The sequence below is a fragment of the Octopus sinensis genome, linkage group LG7 (genome assembly GCF_006345805.1).
Source record: "Octopus sinensis linkage group LG7, ASM634580v1, whole genome shotgun sequence".
Lineage (NCBI taxonomy): Eukaryota > Metazoa > Mollusca > Cephalopoda > Octopoda > Octopodidae > Octopus > Octopus sinensis.
The window spans coordinates 2,693,557-2,709,111 of NC_043003.1; the positions used below are offsets into that span (position 1 = coordinate 2,693,557).

Consider the following 15,555-nt stretch of genomic DNA (forward strand, 5'->3'; position numbering starts at 1 on the left):
TGTTGGACAAATAGGGTTAGCAGCATTTCTTGCAGCTCTTTACATTCTGAGTTCAAATTCCACTGAGGCCTCTCATCCTTTTCTGGGTCAATAAAATACAAGGTGGCAAGCTGGCAGGAACGTTAGGATGCGATGTCATTCATTTCCAGTCTTTTGTGGGAAACCTGTCTGGCCATGAAGAAATATTACCTTGCTTGGAAACAGGAAGGGCATCCAGCCATAGAAAATTTGCAACAAGTAATTCCAGTTGCCCCAAAGAAATGCGGATGATGGCCATTATTTTAATGCATTTACATTATTTTAACCTTCAATACCTGAAAGAAACCGTTTCTCTATAAAATGGTTGCAATAAATATTTTCACTTTTGTGTAACTGAATTCAGTTTTCATACAACTCCCAACTTTCTTAATTACATAACACATTTTAATAGAGTTGGGGCCACATTCTTAACAACCAGCCGTGGACAAATGAATCCCTCAAATTCGGCAAAATCCAAAGAGTGGAACAATGGTATATTTTGGTGGTTGGTTATGTTGGATGATCAATTAAATGATGGTGGTGCCGAAAACGGTTTTAAACTAACGAAACAAAGAAGCTGATTTACAGACAATAGAATAGCATGGAGAGAGTGGTTGTTAGGGTATTGCACTCACAATAGCTAGATCACGAGTTCAATTCCTGGACCGGGCAGTGGGTTGTGTTCTTGAGCAAAACACTTCATTTCATGTTGCTCCAGTCTGCTCAGCTGTAAACAGGTCACCCTACAGTGGAATAGTCTTCTGATCAGGGAGGAATGTTGGCCTTATTTGCCAAGCCAGTGAGGTGGCAGCATTCAAAAGTTGAAACAATGCAAAGCGCACTGTGACCAGCGATGCATAACATCTAATAGTCTGGTTAATACTGTGGTACACCCTTACTTTAGATGTGATTGGTTGCCAAGATTTCGTTCACTAAGCTAGATACAATTAAAGTCAAGAAACTTTTTTAAACTTTAAATCTCACAGAAAATCACCATCATCATTTAACGTCCGTTGTCCATGCTGGCATGGGTTGGACAGATTGACCAGGACTGGTAAGCTGGACGGCTGCACCAGACTCCAGTATTTTGGCACGGTTTCAACAGCTGGATGCCCCTCCTAATGCCAACCACTCTGAGAACATAATGGGTGTCTTTTACATGCCACCAGCACAGGTGCCGTTTGCGTGACAACTATTTTCTCATTCCAAATTCCTTTGGAATTTCCAGAATATTTCTCCTGTGAATTTTTTCGTTTTATATATATATATACATATATATATATATATATATATAAACCATCTCATTCCGAATTAAATTAAACAAATTACCATCAATTTAATTACAAAACTGAATAAAATAAAACATTTGAAATTTATCATAAATCAAAGCCTTTCGCTTAACCCTTTTGTTACCATATTTCTGTTTTGTTTCCCTTACTTTTGGAAATAATGAGGAATTCAGAGAAATAACTTTTGCCATTCTTAAGTTGGTGTTTGGAACAAATTAGAATGAAATCTTGAGGAGAGATTTTGAGATCATTTTAAGATGTGGTTTGTATCAAAGAACCCAAAGACAGTTTCTGGTGGATTGGTACCAAAAGGGTTAACGAATATCAAGAACAGAAAATCATTTTCTTATTTCTCAACAAAAGGACAGAGAGAGAAGCAAAAGGAACAAATACAAATGTAAAGAGAGATAAATAACAGTTTATCGTGCTGAATGCTACTTATGTACAAAGCTGTTTCTGTTTAATGAAATTGTTTTGAAATTATAATATTGGACTGAAATACAATATGAAGGAATGAAAGGAAAATGGTAAAAGTTTCCCAATTAACTGAGTGCAATAATGAAGTAAGGTGGCATGGAGATTTGGCCAGTCAAACCAGTTTCAAAATTGTATAAGATCTTTCTATGATATCAGACATCAAACAAGTTCACAAAGAATTGCCGCCTTGTAGAAATGTAATGTGACTAAGTTTGGGTTTATTTTCAAAACAGTACAGCAAAAAATAGAGACGGAAAAGCAATGATAGGTAAATGTATTAATTAGGGAAAAACTACTGTAAAATAGAGTTGAGAAGAAAAGATAACGAGTAATTAGAGTAATTAAGTGTCTGTTTGAGGTAATAATAGTGAATGTGGAAAAATGAACAGTTTTTAATAAAGGAAAAAAACCCACAAAATTTGGCAGTAAATGATATGGTAATTGAAAGGAAGTTCTTTGGAGTTGAGTGAGTTGCAAGAAGACATGTAAATGTAACATCAAGTTCTGCTCAAATGTTGTGAACGATGGCTGTGTTCAGAAGAGAGAAAGGAGGAGGAAGAGGAGTTGTGGTGGTGGTTTCAGTTGGAAAATCATTTCATGAACCTTGTTATTGGAAGATCCGAATTTCATTCTAGTTGTGTTAACAATTTAATCTTGGGTTGAGCTCATAAAACTTCTTTCTCCATCAATGCCCTGGAATGATAGAAAAAGAAAAACCGATTCAGCAAGTTCAAAGAATCCAGTTGCAGACTATTTCCAAAAAACTGGATGTTATTCGGCAGTCAATGACAGAAGAGGATTTTCTTTGTTTTTTGTTTTTCCTGTTTAGTAAAACTCTGCAAACAATACATGAAACAGTTGTACTGATCCTTATTGAACAGCCCCACAAGGAATGATGGCAGAAACGACCATTTAATATCAGATCGATATTTAATACTATAATACAATGGGAGATTCAAAAGTTGGTTTAATGAGTCACCATTACGAAGACTCTTGACATTTTTATATTTTTCTCCTGAATCCTTTAGCATTCACATCATTCAGTCAAGTGTAACGCTTATCTATTTTCAGAATGACTTTGAGGGAGGTGTGTGTGTGTGTGTGTGTGTTTCGGGGGTAGATCTGGCTGGTTTGAATATAAACCAAGTAGAAAATTTTTGGTCAGTTTAAATGCTTAAAGGGCTGATTTGTCTCAAGTAAAGTCGTTAAGAGATGTTGATTTACCTATATTGGCCTCAGAAGGTACAGATGAAACAATGCTTTGTGAATGATCTTGGACTTGAAAAGATGAGGAGTGAAAATCCGAGCTGGGTGCATGAGGACTCAATACAGGGGGTGCATCTGGGGCTGAGCCCTCTTTGTGCTCAGTTTCAGGTTCAGGATTTAAAACTGGGAAAAAGAAAAATGGAAAGAACCGGTTTTAATAAAAAGAAAAGAAAAACAACTTCAGATTTTTTTTATTTAATAAGTTCTGACATTCCTGTTTATAGTTTAACAATTTACAAAGTTTATCTGGAGAACCCAGGACATACCCAGGACACAAGCATTAGAAAGATACAAATTTAGAGCCATCTCAGTCTACTTTGGTTTAGTTTCTTTCTATGCCTGCCTGCGTACAATCCATATCATTGTCATCATCATCATCATTTAAGGTCCGGATGATGACAATGATGACACATAATTAAAAAAAATGTTATGTCAAAAACTAAAAAACAAACTTCAGTTGAAAGAAATACAATTAGACTAAAATTAATTTTAACCAACAATAAAAGTTGATCCATTTCTGCCTCCCAATTTCAGCAACACATATTCAAAGTATTAAGTTTTGAGCACATTAACGCTTATGTAGGGCTCAACTTTGCATATAGGACCCAGGGAGAGGGGTTTTTAAACTTTGGCACATAAAAAGCACTGTTCGAGCGTGACTGGCCCTCGTGCCAGTGGCACGTAAAAAGCACCCACTACACTCTTGGAGTGGTTGGTGTTAGGAAGGGCATCCAGCTGTAGAAACACTGCCAGATCGGATTGGAGCCTGGTGCAGCCCTCTGGCTTGCCAGACTCCAGTTGAACCGTCCAACCCATGCCAGCATGGAAAATGGACATTAAACCATGACGATGATGATAATGATTTTGTAAATAAAGAGCCTTTTATATGCCATTAAATATGGTAATTATTCTAACTTAGAATGGAAAGTAATTTTGACTAAAAAAAAGATATGGAATGTAAAAAGATAGCAAACTGGAAGTACCTTTTGTGCTTAAGCAACCAGTTTCAAGGAAGGAATCAGTATTGCTTTTGTCCAATAAAGGAGGTAATGCTGCTGCAACTGCTTCTGAAGTCAGCTGTACATGGGGTGGACACGAGTTCAAGTTCTCGGAGCCGTTTTGGTTGAGAGGTCGAGTACTTAATTTGGACTTTCTTTCTACAGAAATAAAAAGGAAAAAAAAGGTTCAAAACAAAAAGAAATAAAGAATAAATGATTAAAAGAGAACTTGGAGGTGTTTTGTCATTCTTCCAATGGTTTGTGTCTTGCTAAACGGTCAGCAGTTACAGTGGAAAGTAGTGAAAATAACAAATTTCTAGTTTTAAAAAAATGTGCAGGTTTGGCATCAGGAATAACGTCTGGCTGCGGGAAATTCTCCTTCAAAGGATTTTTGTCCGAGCCATACAAGCAAGGAAATGTTGATATTAAATGAGGGACACAATAGATGTTTGCGTGTGCATGTATGTGTTTATGTATGTGTGCGTATGCGTGTGTAAGCACAGATGTCGATATCCCACAAGTTTGCTTCAATAAAACAGTGAAGTGTAAACATTATTGACTGATTGCTCTGCCCTTTCAAAGCCCTGTGGAATAAGAAATCCTTTACTAAAGAAAAGGTTAAGGATTGGCAACAGGAAGGGCACCCAGTTGTAAAAGCCTGCCCCAACTACATCCCTGTCCAACTCGTATGCTCAATGGCAAAATGGACATCAACTGAACAATTTCCTTTTTGTGGTCGGCAGCAAAAGCAAGGAAACAAAGACAAAATCTGCAATTTTCCAAAGAAAGAACGAGTAAAACTTACTTTTCCTTGGACCTTTATAAACTTGTGTTTTGCCCCTTCTTTTTCGATTCGCCATGGATGCAGATAATGTGGCTGCTGAAGTTTCTGAGAAAAAGAAAAGGGAAAAAATAAAACATTGTGCGAATTTCCTTCCCTGTAAACATCCAAATTAAATTCAACAAAATTCCTAGTCCTGAAACCTTCCTTTTCTATTTCTCCCAGGGAAACCCGCAGCTCTTTTCAATATTTTTACAGGCCTCAAAGTCACCAAACACTACATGAAAAAAAAAAGGACCAGTGAGCAAGAGAGGCACACTTGATCGGGAGAAGCATCAAGACACGACTCGTGTAGGTCGAGTCTGGTCGCATTTGTCACAAAACATGAGCTTTGGCATGCAGATGGCTTCTGTCAAGTTAAATAGGGGACAGGAAAGCCTTTGGCTTAAAACTGACAGCACAGTTTGGATTCCCCCTGCTCCAGACACCCAACATCCACAGACAGAAATATTCATTTAAACACAGCCCATTTTTTACAGGAAATAGTTTGTCAATTCAACATTCAGCCATGGCTATTAGTGATGATAATGACAATGGTGGTGAAAGTGGATGGTAGTGATGATGATAATGATGATGATGTTTATAGACAATGGGCTTCCTGTAGTTTCTATTGCTCACATTTTACTCACAAGGTATCGGTCAACCTGTGGTTTCCTAAAGTATCACAACCTAAAAGGCTACAGAATGAATTCCTTAACCACATAGCCATGTCTGTGGCTTGACAATGTTATAGAAAATGAAAACAAATGCATTGGAAGGGCAGCAACACATCCCTGCACACAGATAAATTTTTCTGAAAATTATAGTCTGCCTTACAATGCATTGCTTACTCATGTTTTTTAATTGAACTGAATTTTTTTTTTTTTTGTAAGTATCACCATTCTTTAAGTAATCACTCTGGTGAAATTAAGAAATCAACTCATTAACAGATCCATCAGTGTACACACACGCACAGAGTTGCATATCTATGTATGTATTTATGAACATACGCACAACTGTCTACATGCATGGGTACACTATGACCTGTGCACATGCAGACAGAAGTGAAACAAAAGTGAACAAAATAGGACCACTTGTTTATCATGAAATTTCTAAGTTCAATTTCAACCCCCCCCCCCCCGCAAGTATCACCATTTATACTCCAGAAAAAATCAAGTCATAAATTAAGCATTACCATTATGGGTGTTTATATTCTGGTGAAATTAAGAAATCAAGTTGCAAATAAACGAAACCCTCACATCCATCATTGTACACACACACACACACAGTCACATATCTATGTATGTATTTATGTATGCACGTGTCTACATGCATAGGTACACCATGATCTATGCACAGCCAGACGAGGGTCGATTCATATGAAAAAGAAAGTGAACAAAAATAATATGACCACTTGCTTATTGGGAAATTTCTAAGCTCGATTTAAAAAAATAATTTTTCTTTTGTTAAAGATAATCAAACCAAATGTTCATTATTTCCAGTCACTCACCCAATGAGTATTTCTGCCAAATATGGTGAAAATCCATTCAACCATTCTCCAGTCATTTTGCAAACACACAGATGAACAAAGACGAGTGATTACAATATCCTGCTTTCGCTTACGCACACAGGGTAATTAATCTGTCGAAAGTGTTAAAGCAATATTTCAACAAACAAAAAAGAAAACCCAAATAACCTTTAATCCTTGGTCCCTCAATTGGATAAGAAACAATTTCACACCATCCAACAGGATAAAGATCTGGGGATTCACAATCGACCCATTGGTCATATTCATTCTCCCAACCATCAAAATGGATTCGTAGGAGACGTCCTACCACACGGCCAACGGTGCCAACACAGATCAAGCTAGACACAAAAGAAAAACATAAAATAATCAAAGAATTTAAACAACAGTTTAACATCTAATATCACAAAATAAAATGCATTACTCTTCACCACCCTCACCATCACACACACTCTCCCTCTCAACCCGAGCTTCTACCCTTATGGGATCTATTTCTCTTTCTGTAAAGACAAATATAGAAATAAAATCACTTTTCTCTAAACCAGGGATTCTCAACCAGGACCCCCCCCCCACAAGATTTTATCGTTAAAATTTATGTACTCTAAGTTGGTTAGATTTCCACAATATTAATTTTTTTTATACAATTCCTATTAACATTTACTTATAAAAATACAGTAAGATGTTTTTTTTAAATACAATGAATGGCTATGGAGGTCCCGTAGAGTAAAATGGAAATCAAAGGAGTCTATAGGTAAAAAATGGTTGAGACCACTTAGCTACACAAACATTCAACGAAAATTGGATAGAATTAAAAAAACAAAAATCTTCCCAATTGTGAAGGTTAGAAAATCCAGATTTGACATTTCTAATAAAGAAAAAATACAAAACAAAACAGCCCCTGGATGTTTCCTGAGACTAAAGAGTGTCCAAGATCTAATGAAGGTAATAAAAAAAATGACTAACCTTGGTTCCATAAGATCAACAGCTTCTAGTTTCATACCAGCTTTAAATTTGTGTTTTGGAATTTCCTGTTTAACAGATACAAAACAGAAAATGTGAGGAATTTTTAGCTTTCTGAATAAAAGGACATTCACAATGATTTATCATCCACTTTGCCACATTTGGATGCCCTTCCTGTTGCCTACACTTACCTCTTTCCTAGCAAGGTAATACTTCCCTATTGCTTTGCAATCACTCTGACATTCAACATGAGGAACACCTGTACAGGTAATGTCAATTTGACAGAGGGAAGGAGTGAGCTTGTGTGCAACACAAACATTTGATTGCTATAAGCAAATCATCCGTGAAGGTTGCTCAGCAAGAGGTTGCAGAACCCAAGAGACTCTCATCCTACAGTTCAAATGGTCTTTGAGGATCTTCAGCCTAAGCTGTTATAACGTGGATCATAGTATTGCATGTCATTTTTTGCAGGCCTCTAAACAGGGGTGAGCATTTGAGAAGGATAAGTGACCTTATGCCAGGTATTGAGAGTTGAAAGTATGATAGACAAGGGGCAAACACAGGTGTCTTGCAATGGAGAAGATATGTGACATTATATATGGGTGGGTTGGCAGTAGCGTTAGCACACCGGGCGAAATGCTTAGCAGTATTTCGTCTGCCACTATGTTCTGAGTTCAAATTCCGCTGAGGTCAACTTTGCCTTTCATCCTTTCGGGTTCGATGAAATAAGTACCGGTTACGTACTGGGTCAATGTAATCGACTAACCCCCTCCCCTCAAATTTCAGGCCATGTGCCTATAGTATAAAGGATTATATAAGGGTGGGTGGGAGTAGCTGGGATGATAAAATGATAGTGATGAGGTGCCAGAGAAAACCCTCAAGGCACAAGAAGGTGAGTATGTCGATAATAAATTTTACCATCTTTTCAATTCAGAAAAGTCTATAAATATTATGCAGTTAGGCAGTGCTCCAGCATGGCCACAGTCAAATGACTGAAACAAGTAAAAGGGTAAAAAAGTAATTAACTTACTTTATCAAACAATCTTACTGGTGCAGCAACAGAACTGGTTTCCTTGAGATATTCAAACCACTGGAATTGGCTTTTATATCCTGAATATTAAATGACAAAAAGAAAAAATACAAAACATAGAATAGACATTTTTTAGATCCATCTGACTTTTACATAAACTATAGGAAAATCTGTGAAACAGTAGAACAGTCTTTTCCATTGTGAACATGTCACAGAGGAAAATGAAGAATTACCTCTTCTGTCAAGCGAGGTTGTTGCCAGTGCCGCTGGACTGGCTCTCGTGCCGGTGGCACGTAAAAAACACCATTTGAGCGTGGCCATTGCCAGTACTGCCTGACTGGCCCTTGTGCCAGTGGCACATAAAAGCACCCACTACACTCTCGGAGTGGTTGGCATTAGGAAGGGCATCTAGCTGTAGAAACTCTGCCAGATCAAGATTGGAGCCTGGAGCAGCCATCTGGTTCGCCAGTCCTCAATCAAAATCGTTCAACCCATGCTAGCATGGAAAGTGGATGTTAAACGATGATGATGATGATGATGTACCAATTTAGAAATATGCCAAAACGACATCCTAATTAATATCAGTGCTTCTAATTGATAACCTCTGGATTATGAGTCTGCTACATCTTCATTCCGTGACTTTACGCTGACATCTAAAACCAAGAAATATGCCGAACAGCCAATTAGTACCTGTATCCAATCCTACAACATATTCCTTGAACCATTAAAATTCAGATCACTCAAATTATTTACATTTGATGGATATTTGTCCTCATCTTGTTTGTTGTTAATGCCATATGCCCATGGGCATATGACGGTAGTGGTTAAGAGCACGGGCTACTAACCCCAAGATTCCAAGTTCGATTCCTGGCAGTGACATGAATAATAATAACATTGAAAAATACCTTAGGAATGAGAACTCAGGTTCAAAATTTCCCCAAGACACCTGATGAAGGCTGGAGGGTATATCAGCCGAAACATTATGTTAACAAGATGATGACAAACATCCGTCGAATGTAAATAATGTAAATAAATACCTCATCTCTTAAATACAGAACTGTACTCAGTGAAATGTAATGTGCTTCTTTATTCACATCGTCCTGAATTATCATGCATTATCTCATAGCTTTGAGATTTTGATTATATGATTATTCATTTTAACGGTAACATTGTGTGGTAGGTGTGAGAGGCTGGATTGAACATTTAATTCGTAGAATATTTGGGCCGTTTAAATACTAAAAGGTATGGCCCGTTTAAATACTCAAGGGTGAAATCACCCATTCTGTTTATTTCTAGTCAAAGAAATTTTGCTGCTTTTCAGAGCTAGTGCCAAAAAGCAACACAACTTCCCACTTTGCTTCTAAAAACTTCAGATGTCTTTGTGCTCTCCTATAATAATTACATTCTGTTTATCTCGTTACCTTTGTACTCGACCTTGGTGCTTACAAACTTCAATGAGTGGATAAGATAAGAGAATATTTGTTTACAAGAACAATGAAAAAGCAACAGTGCCAAAAAAGATCATTTCCTAAAAATATTAAAATTAAACGGAAGCAATAGAATCTGGCAGCAACATCCCAGAACGCAACAACCTGGTTTGCGATGAGCAAGAGCTGGGATGAAATGATATTGTCTGTTCTATTCTCTACTTTGTGAAGGGATTTAATCCCGGCAATGGAACCATACTCAGTTTGGCTCTCCATCAAGTCCTCTGCTTTCACAATAATTTGTAACAAGAATACAAAGTAAGTGGGAAGACCAGGGGCTTAAGACAACTTCCAGTACAGATGGATTTTTTTCTTTTTCTTCCCAACATTTACTGATAAAATAAGTTACAAAGTAATTCAAAGTATATTTCAAAAAGTTACTATTTATAAGACCACGAGAACAAACAAATCATGGAATTTAAATCGTTGCCTCATCATCATTTAAGATGTGCTTTCCATGCTGGTATGAGTTGGATGGTTTGATAAGACCTGGAGCCACACCAGGTTCCATCGTCTGTTCTGGCTTGGTTTCTACAGCTTGATGCCCTTCCTAATGCCAACCACTCTGAGAGTGTACCAAGTGCTTTTTACATGGCACCATCACCAGTGCTGTTTACAAGGAATCAGCACCAGTACCGTAATATTAGAGTTTAGAGATTAGTTACAAACAGAACTAAACGTACTTTCACTACTGACACTTGTAATAATTAATTTTAAATAACCTAAAGTCAACCGTATTCGAAAACAAACTAAATACTTACCTCGAGGTGGGGTCAGCTCTAAATTGTTTACTTCACAAAAACTGACAGGGAAAATGCAAGGAGATGTTATATGATAACAAAACCAATCAGAGCCATTTTGTGCAAGGGAGCCATCAATACCAATCATTAAATAATTATTTTTTAAGACCTACAGCAAAAATGTTAAATACAGTAAAGATATTTAATGGAGGGAATGCAAAAAGGTAAAAAAATATGTGCAACAGCTTTAAAAAAAGTAAGAATAGGAAGAAACCATTTATGTCCAATCTCTAAATAGAACAAAATTTCTAACTTTAGACAAAACACACTGAGAAATTGTTATAAAATATTTTTAAAGTTCAATTCGGTTTTAGAATTTTCTTCCAGTATTTTATTTAACATAATATCAAACCAAGTATGAAACAAAACTTTCAAGTACAGCTTAGAATTATTATTTGAGGAACGGAATACTTTCGGCTCATTTGCAATTTTGCAGAAAGACTAAGTCATTACTTTGTTTTCCTCTGCATTTTGGGGAAGAATTCCAGTTCTACAAAATGTAAATAAATAATTCATTCATTTGCTATTGCTACTGTTCCATATTTCCTCCAAGCTCTCGGCACATTTTACATCAACTTAAGGACTTTGTTAAGATCAGTCGAAGATCTACCTGTTTATTGGTACCAGGTAACCAACTCAGCAGACTGGACGAAGGAGACTAACAGGAACTCAGCCCCTTTATTATGCAATATATACATTATCATTTGTGATCCTTTTATCATCTAGTCTGTCAACACCAAAGTTCTGACCTCATCCCAATCTAGTCAGGTTTTCCATTCTTTTACAAGTAACTTCTACTGTCAGCAGACAAAGTTTTTCCCTTTAGAGTTTAAAGTATTCTGCCCAGTTAACTTACAAACAGAAATTACACACTCTTTGGTCTTCGCTAATCCTCATTTCTTCCTCTCACTCATAATGGTAGTAATGAGCTTATTGCATACAGTGCTCAGGTGCACTACAACTCATCAGAAAAAGAAGCCAAAACTGCACGAACACTTCATAGAAGAATGCACCGGAAGTGGACAGTGAACGAGTCGTTTAAGAAAAAAGGTATGGGGGAGGGGCGTCAGGTGTGCTGTTGCTAAATTTTGGGAAGCATGGAAGATTTGAAGGATGCTGTGTCCCAACAGCTAACGACTGATGTGGGTAGTTTATTCCATGCTTCAGCAATTCTGAGCATGAAAAAACGTTTCTGAAAGTGATGGGTGCTGTGTTGTTTTCTGATTTTGTAAGTATTTCCACAGATGCTAGACATAAGATTCAAAAAATACCCAAGGTTGTTGTTGGAAAGATGGTGGATAATCTTGCGGGTGTCTACCGAGTCATTTTGCCAGACGTCGGAGCTTTAATGTATCCATGGGAAGCAAGACACTGAGAGTACGGTAGAATCCTGACAGAGGGTATTTGTCTGGTTGCACATTTCTGAACAGCTTCCAGGAGATTGATATGGTGAGCAAGATGGAGTTTGCATCACCAGTCTGGAACCTCCAAGGGGGGGAGCTATCATAACCATCAATTCAATTTACAATAACACCAATTTGTGAGGCTCTTCTTTCACTCAGAGCTTGTCTTAAGAATGGTTTCCCAAATCACCTATCTCTCCTACAACCCTATTGCCATGCTCCACATTTTCTTTTATCTCAGCAACCCTTTCAAACCACTCGACTAAGTTAGCTAATATTAATCAATCAGCAAAAAACACAAAAGCATACCAAGAGTAAGAGATAAAAGTTAAAAGGGGAAGAAAGGAAAGGACCAATGTTATTTAATCAACGACATTCTGGTGATTAATCAATGAAAGAAATCAATTACCTTATTAACTGAAGCCACACAAATGGCCGATAGATTTAGGGGGTCAATAGCTTCTAACTTCATACCAACTTCAAATGAAAGCTTGGAATTGGAAAGAGCGGGAGGGTCTTTTTCCTAGAATAAAACAAAAAGAAGTTACAATTATATTCTGACATAAATATCATAAAAAATGTAAACAAAAACTTCCAGCTTCATTTGGGCAACAAACCTCAAACATCATCATCTGGTTCTTGGAGACTTTTAACAGGATGCTCCCTGTTGTAAGCATTCAAAGCAGACCCCTTCCTTGTTCTCTCCCTGCAGATACCCTAGCTAAAAAGCAGCTGTACCAATCTCATCAGTCTGTGAAGGGCTGTAAAGATCAAGGCCATTGCTTCACCTCTAATTTATTTAAAAATTAGCAGTCACTCTTTCATATTTCTACGTTATTCACAATACAGAGAGGCAGGAACAATAAATTCTGTGGCCCAGCAGCTGGATGTTAAACAGCTACCATCACAACAATTATATTCAGGGCATTACAAAATTTTATATACATGCCAAAACAGACAGTGGAGCTTAATGCAGTCCACTGGCTTGCCAGCTCCTAATCAAACCATCCAACCATGCCAGCATGGAAGACAGAGGTTAAATGATGATGATGATGATGATGATGATGATGATGACAACAGGTACAAGTGTGGTTGAGAAGCTTGCTCCCAAACTATGTGGTCTTAGGTTCAACCCCACTGCATGGTACCTTGGGTAAGAGTCATCTACTACAGCCCCAGATCAAGTGAAATTTCATGACTCAATTTGGTAGACAGAAACTGAAAGAAGCTCCTCTCACACACACACCCTTGCCTAGATACCAAGTGTAAATGAGCATCATTACTTAACATCCACTTTTCCATGCTTGCACACGTACGCACACACACTATATATATATATATATACTTATATCTCTTTATCTTTTTACTATTACTGTATATCTCATTTCATTTTATGTATTGCCTTTACTCATATGTAATGGTGTATTAAAGTATGGATTGAGTATCATCGGATAGTTGATGTTTTACTGATTTAAGTATATTTCTCCATTCTCTAATTTTATATATATATATATATATCATCATCGTCTAGTGTCCGCTTTTCATGCTGGCATGGGTTGGATGGTTCAACTGGGGTCTGGGAAGCCAGGAGGCTGCACCAGGCTCCTGTCTGATCTGGCAAGGTTTCTACAGATGGATGCCCTTCCTAACACCAACCACTCCATGAGTGTAGTGGGTGCTTTTTATGTGCCACACGAGGCTGGCAAACGGCCACGATCGGTTGGTGCTTTTTACGTGGCACCAGCACGGAGGCCAGGCGAGGCTGGCAATGGAAAAATATGGAACGCTTCACGAATTTGCGTGTCATCCTTGCGCAGGGTCCATGCTAATCTTCTCTGTATCGTTCCAATTTTAGTATATGTACTGCCGAAAGAGAGAGAGAGAAGGACAGACAGAGAGATAGAGAGATATTAAAATTCAAAATAAAACCCAAGCTATAAATAAATAAAGTCAATAAAAGCTGCTTACTTTACGAAACATACGTGGTGTGGCATCGCTACTGTCGTAGTTCTGTGTTGAAAGCTTCACAGCACAATCGGCCTTGTATTCTGAAAGAAGAATTTTTTTTTTCTAAACTGTAATAATGCAACCAGATTAAAAATAATTCAAAGACTTTCATATTTGTTGTGGGCGAAATTGAAAAACGCTTCTTAAATGTGTAGCTTTAAAAACTTTTCTTAACCTTCTAGCATTTAAACTGACCATATCTCTGGCCCGAATATTCTACCTGTTTTGCATTCAAACTGGCTAGATCTAGCCTCTCACACCTACCCTACAATGTCATTCTAAAATAAACAATCATACCATCAAGATCCCAAAGCTATGAAGTAATGCATAATTCATCCAAAACAATGGGAATAAATGAGCATTACATTTGGCAGAGGAGAAAACTGAATGTCAGGGGGTTAAACAAAGAGAGAAGAAAAAGGGACACACAGAAAGCCTCCATATATACGGTCTGTGTATATATTCAGATGTGGATGTAAATACATGCCATTGTTTTTACATCCATTTCTCCCTGCCGGCATGGATTAGAGAGGTCATCCTGGTCTGCATTATATTACACATACAGCAAGAAACCAAGCCTATGTTAGGGTGGTGAATGCCTTCAAGGGTGGAATCTGTGTGTTTTATTACACTACTGGCACTAGAGAGGTTGTCCCATCCATGCAAGCGGACGAAGGAGTTCTGCATCAGTTCTTATTCAGGATCATAACCTGCCAGGGCAACTGGCTTGCAGAGTCCATTCAATTCTTGACCTTCCTCTCATCAACCACTCAACAGAATGAAATGGGTGCATTAGCATCTGCATGTGACAGGACCGCAGAGAACTCCTCCATCCTACCCTCTCCCCCGGTACTGATTCTCATTCGGAATTACTGCCCTCAAAAACAAGGGTCCTTGTTATCACTACACTTAAAGAGTATTTAATGGTAATTACTTGTAGGAAAAATTGGGCAAAGTCACCTTCATTGTGGGATGAAGTGAGCTTTACTGGTACCAAGTTGTCATTGAGGCATGAGTGGAGGCAGAGGGTGCACTCGAGTGCCAAATTACTAATCCTAATGATGACAACTGGATAGATTAATGGCAGCTGCATCTGCTTTGTTAGGATGAGGGCTAGAGCGAAGCCAGAGAGGACAAACGGATTAAGTTGATTTTATCGACCCCAGTGCGTAACTGGTACTTATTTAATCAACTCCGAAAGGATGAAAGGCAAAGTCAACCTCGGCAAAATTGAACTCAGAACGTAGTGGCAGACGAAATACTGCTAAGCATTTCGCCCGGCTTGCTAGCGTTTCTGCCAGCTCGCGCATACCATTAACCTTTTCTGTTCCAATTCCTCACATACCCCTCCTCTCTCTCTCTCTCACCATCAGACATGTAGTTGCTATTACTGTCTCTCTCTCTCTCTCTCTCTAGTAATTCTTCTATTACAACTTCCAATATTGTCTCTCCTATTTCCCCCCAACACTTCCACA

At 37.9% G+C, this 15,555-nt stretch overlaps 1 protein-coding gene and 1 non-coding gene across 4 annotated transcripts in view; both read right to left on the reverse strand.

Annotated features, from left to right (window-relative positions):
- Positions 1–1,705: 1,705 nt before the first annotated feature.
- Positions 1,706–15,555, reverse strand: part of LOC115213860 (MBT domain-containing protein 1) — a 48,343-nt gene continuing 34,493 nt past the window's right edge. For 2 of the 3 annotated variants that reach the window (XM_029782801.2, XM_029782802.1), the window contains 10 exons: positions 14,042–14,121; positions 12,483–12,596; positions 10,632–10,779; positions 8,384–8,463; positions 7,357–7,421; positions 6,565–6,734; positions 4,854–4,937; positions 4,034–4,207; positions 3,009–3,173; positions 1,706–2,477 (listed from right to left, as the gene is read on the reverse strand). In XM_029782801.2, coding sequence (XP_029638661.1) covers positions 2,470–2,477; positions 3,009–3,173; positions 4,034–4,207; positions 4,854–4,937; positions 6,565–6,734; positions 7,357–7,421; positions 8,384–8,463; positions 10,632–10,779; positions 12,483–12,596; positions 14,042–14,121 — 1,088 coding nt within the window. In that variant the 3' untranslated portion in view covers positions 1,706–2,469. Of the gene's footprint in view, positions 2,478–3,008; positions 3,174–4,033; positions 4,208–4,849; positions 4,938–6,564; positions 6,735–7,356; positions 7,422–8,383; positions 8,464–10,631; positions 10,780–12,482; positions 12,597–14,041; positions 14,122–15,555 lie in introns of those variants that run through there. The other variant, XM_036504455.1, reaches the window with a different exon arrangement.
- On the reverse strand, positions 13,846–13,949 carry LOC115214572. Its single transcript, XR_003881911.1, has one exon. It is a non-coding gene; the product is annotated as a U6 spliceosomal RNA (small nuclear RNA).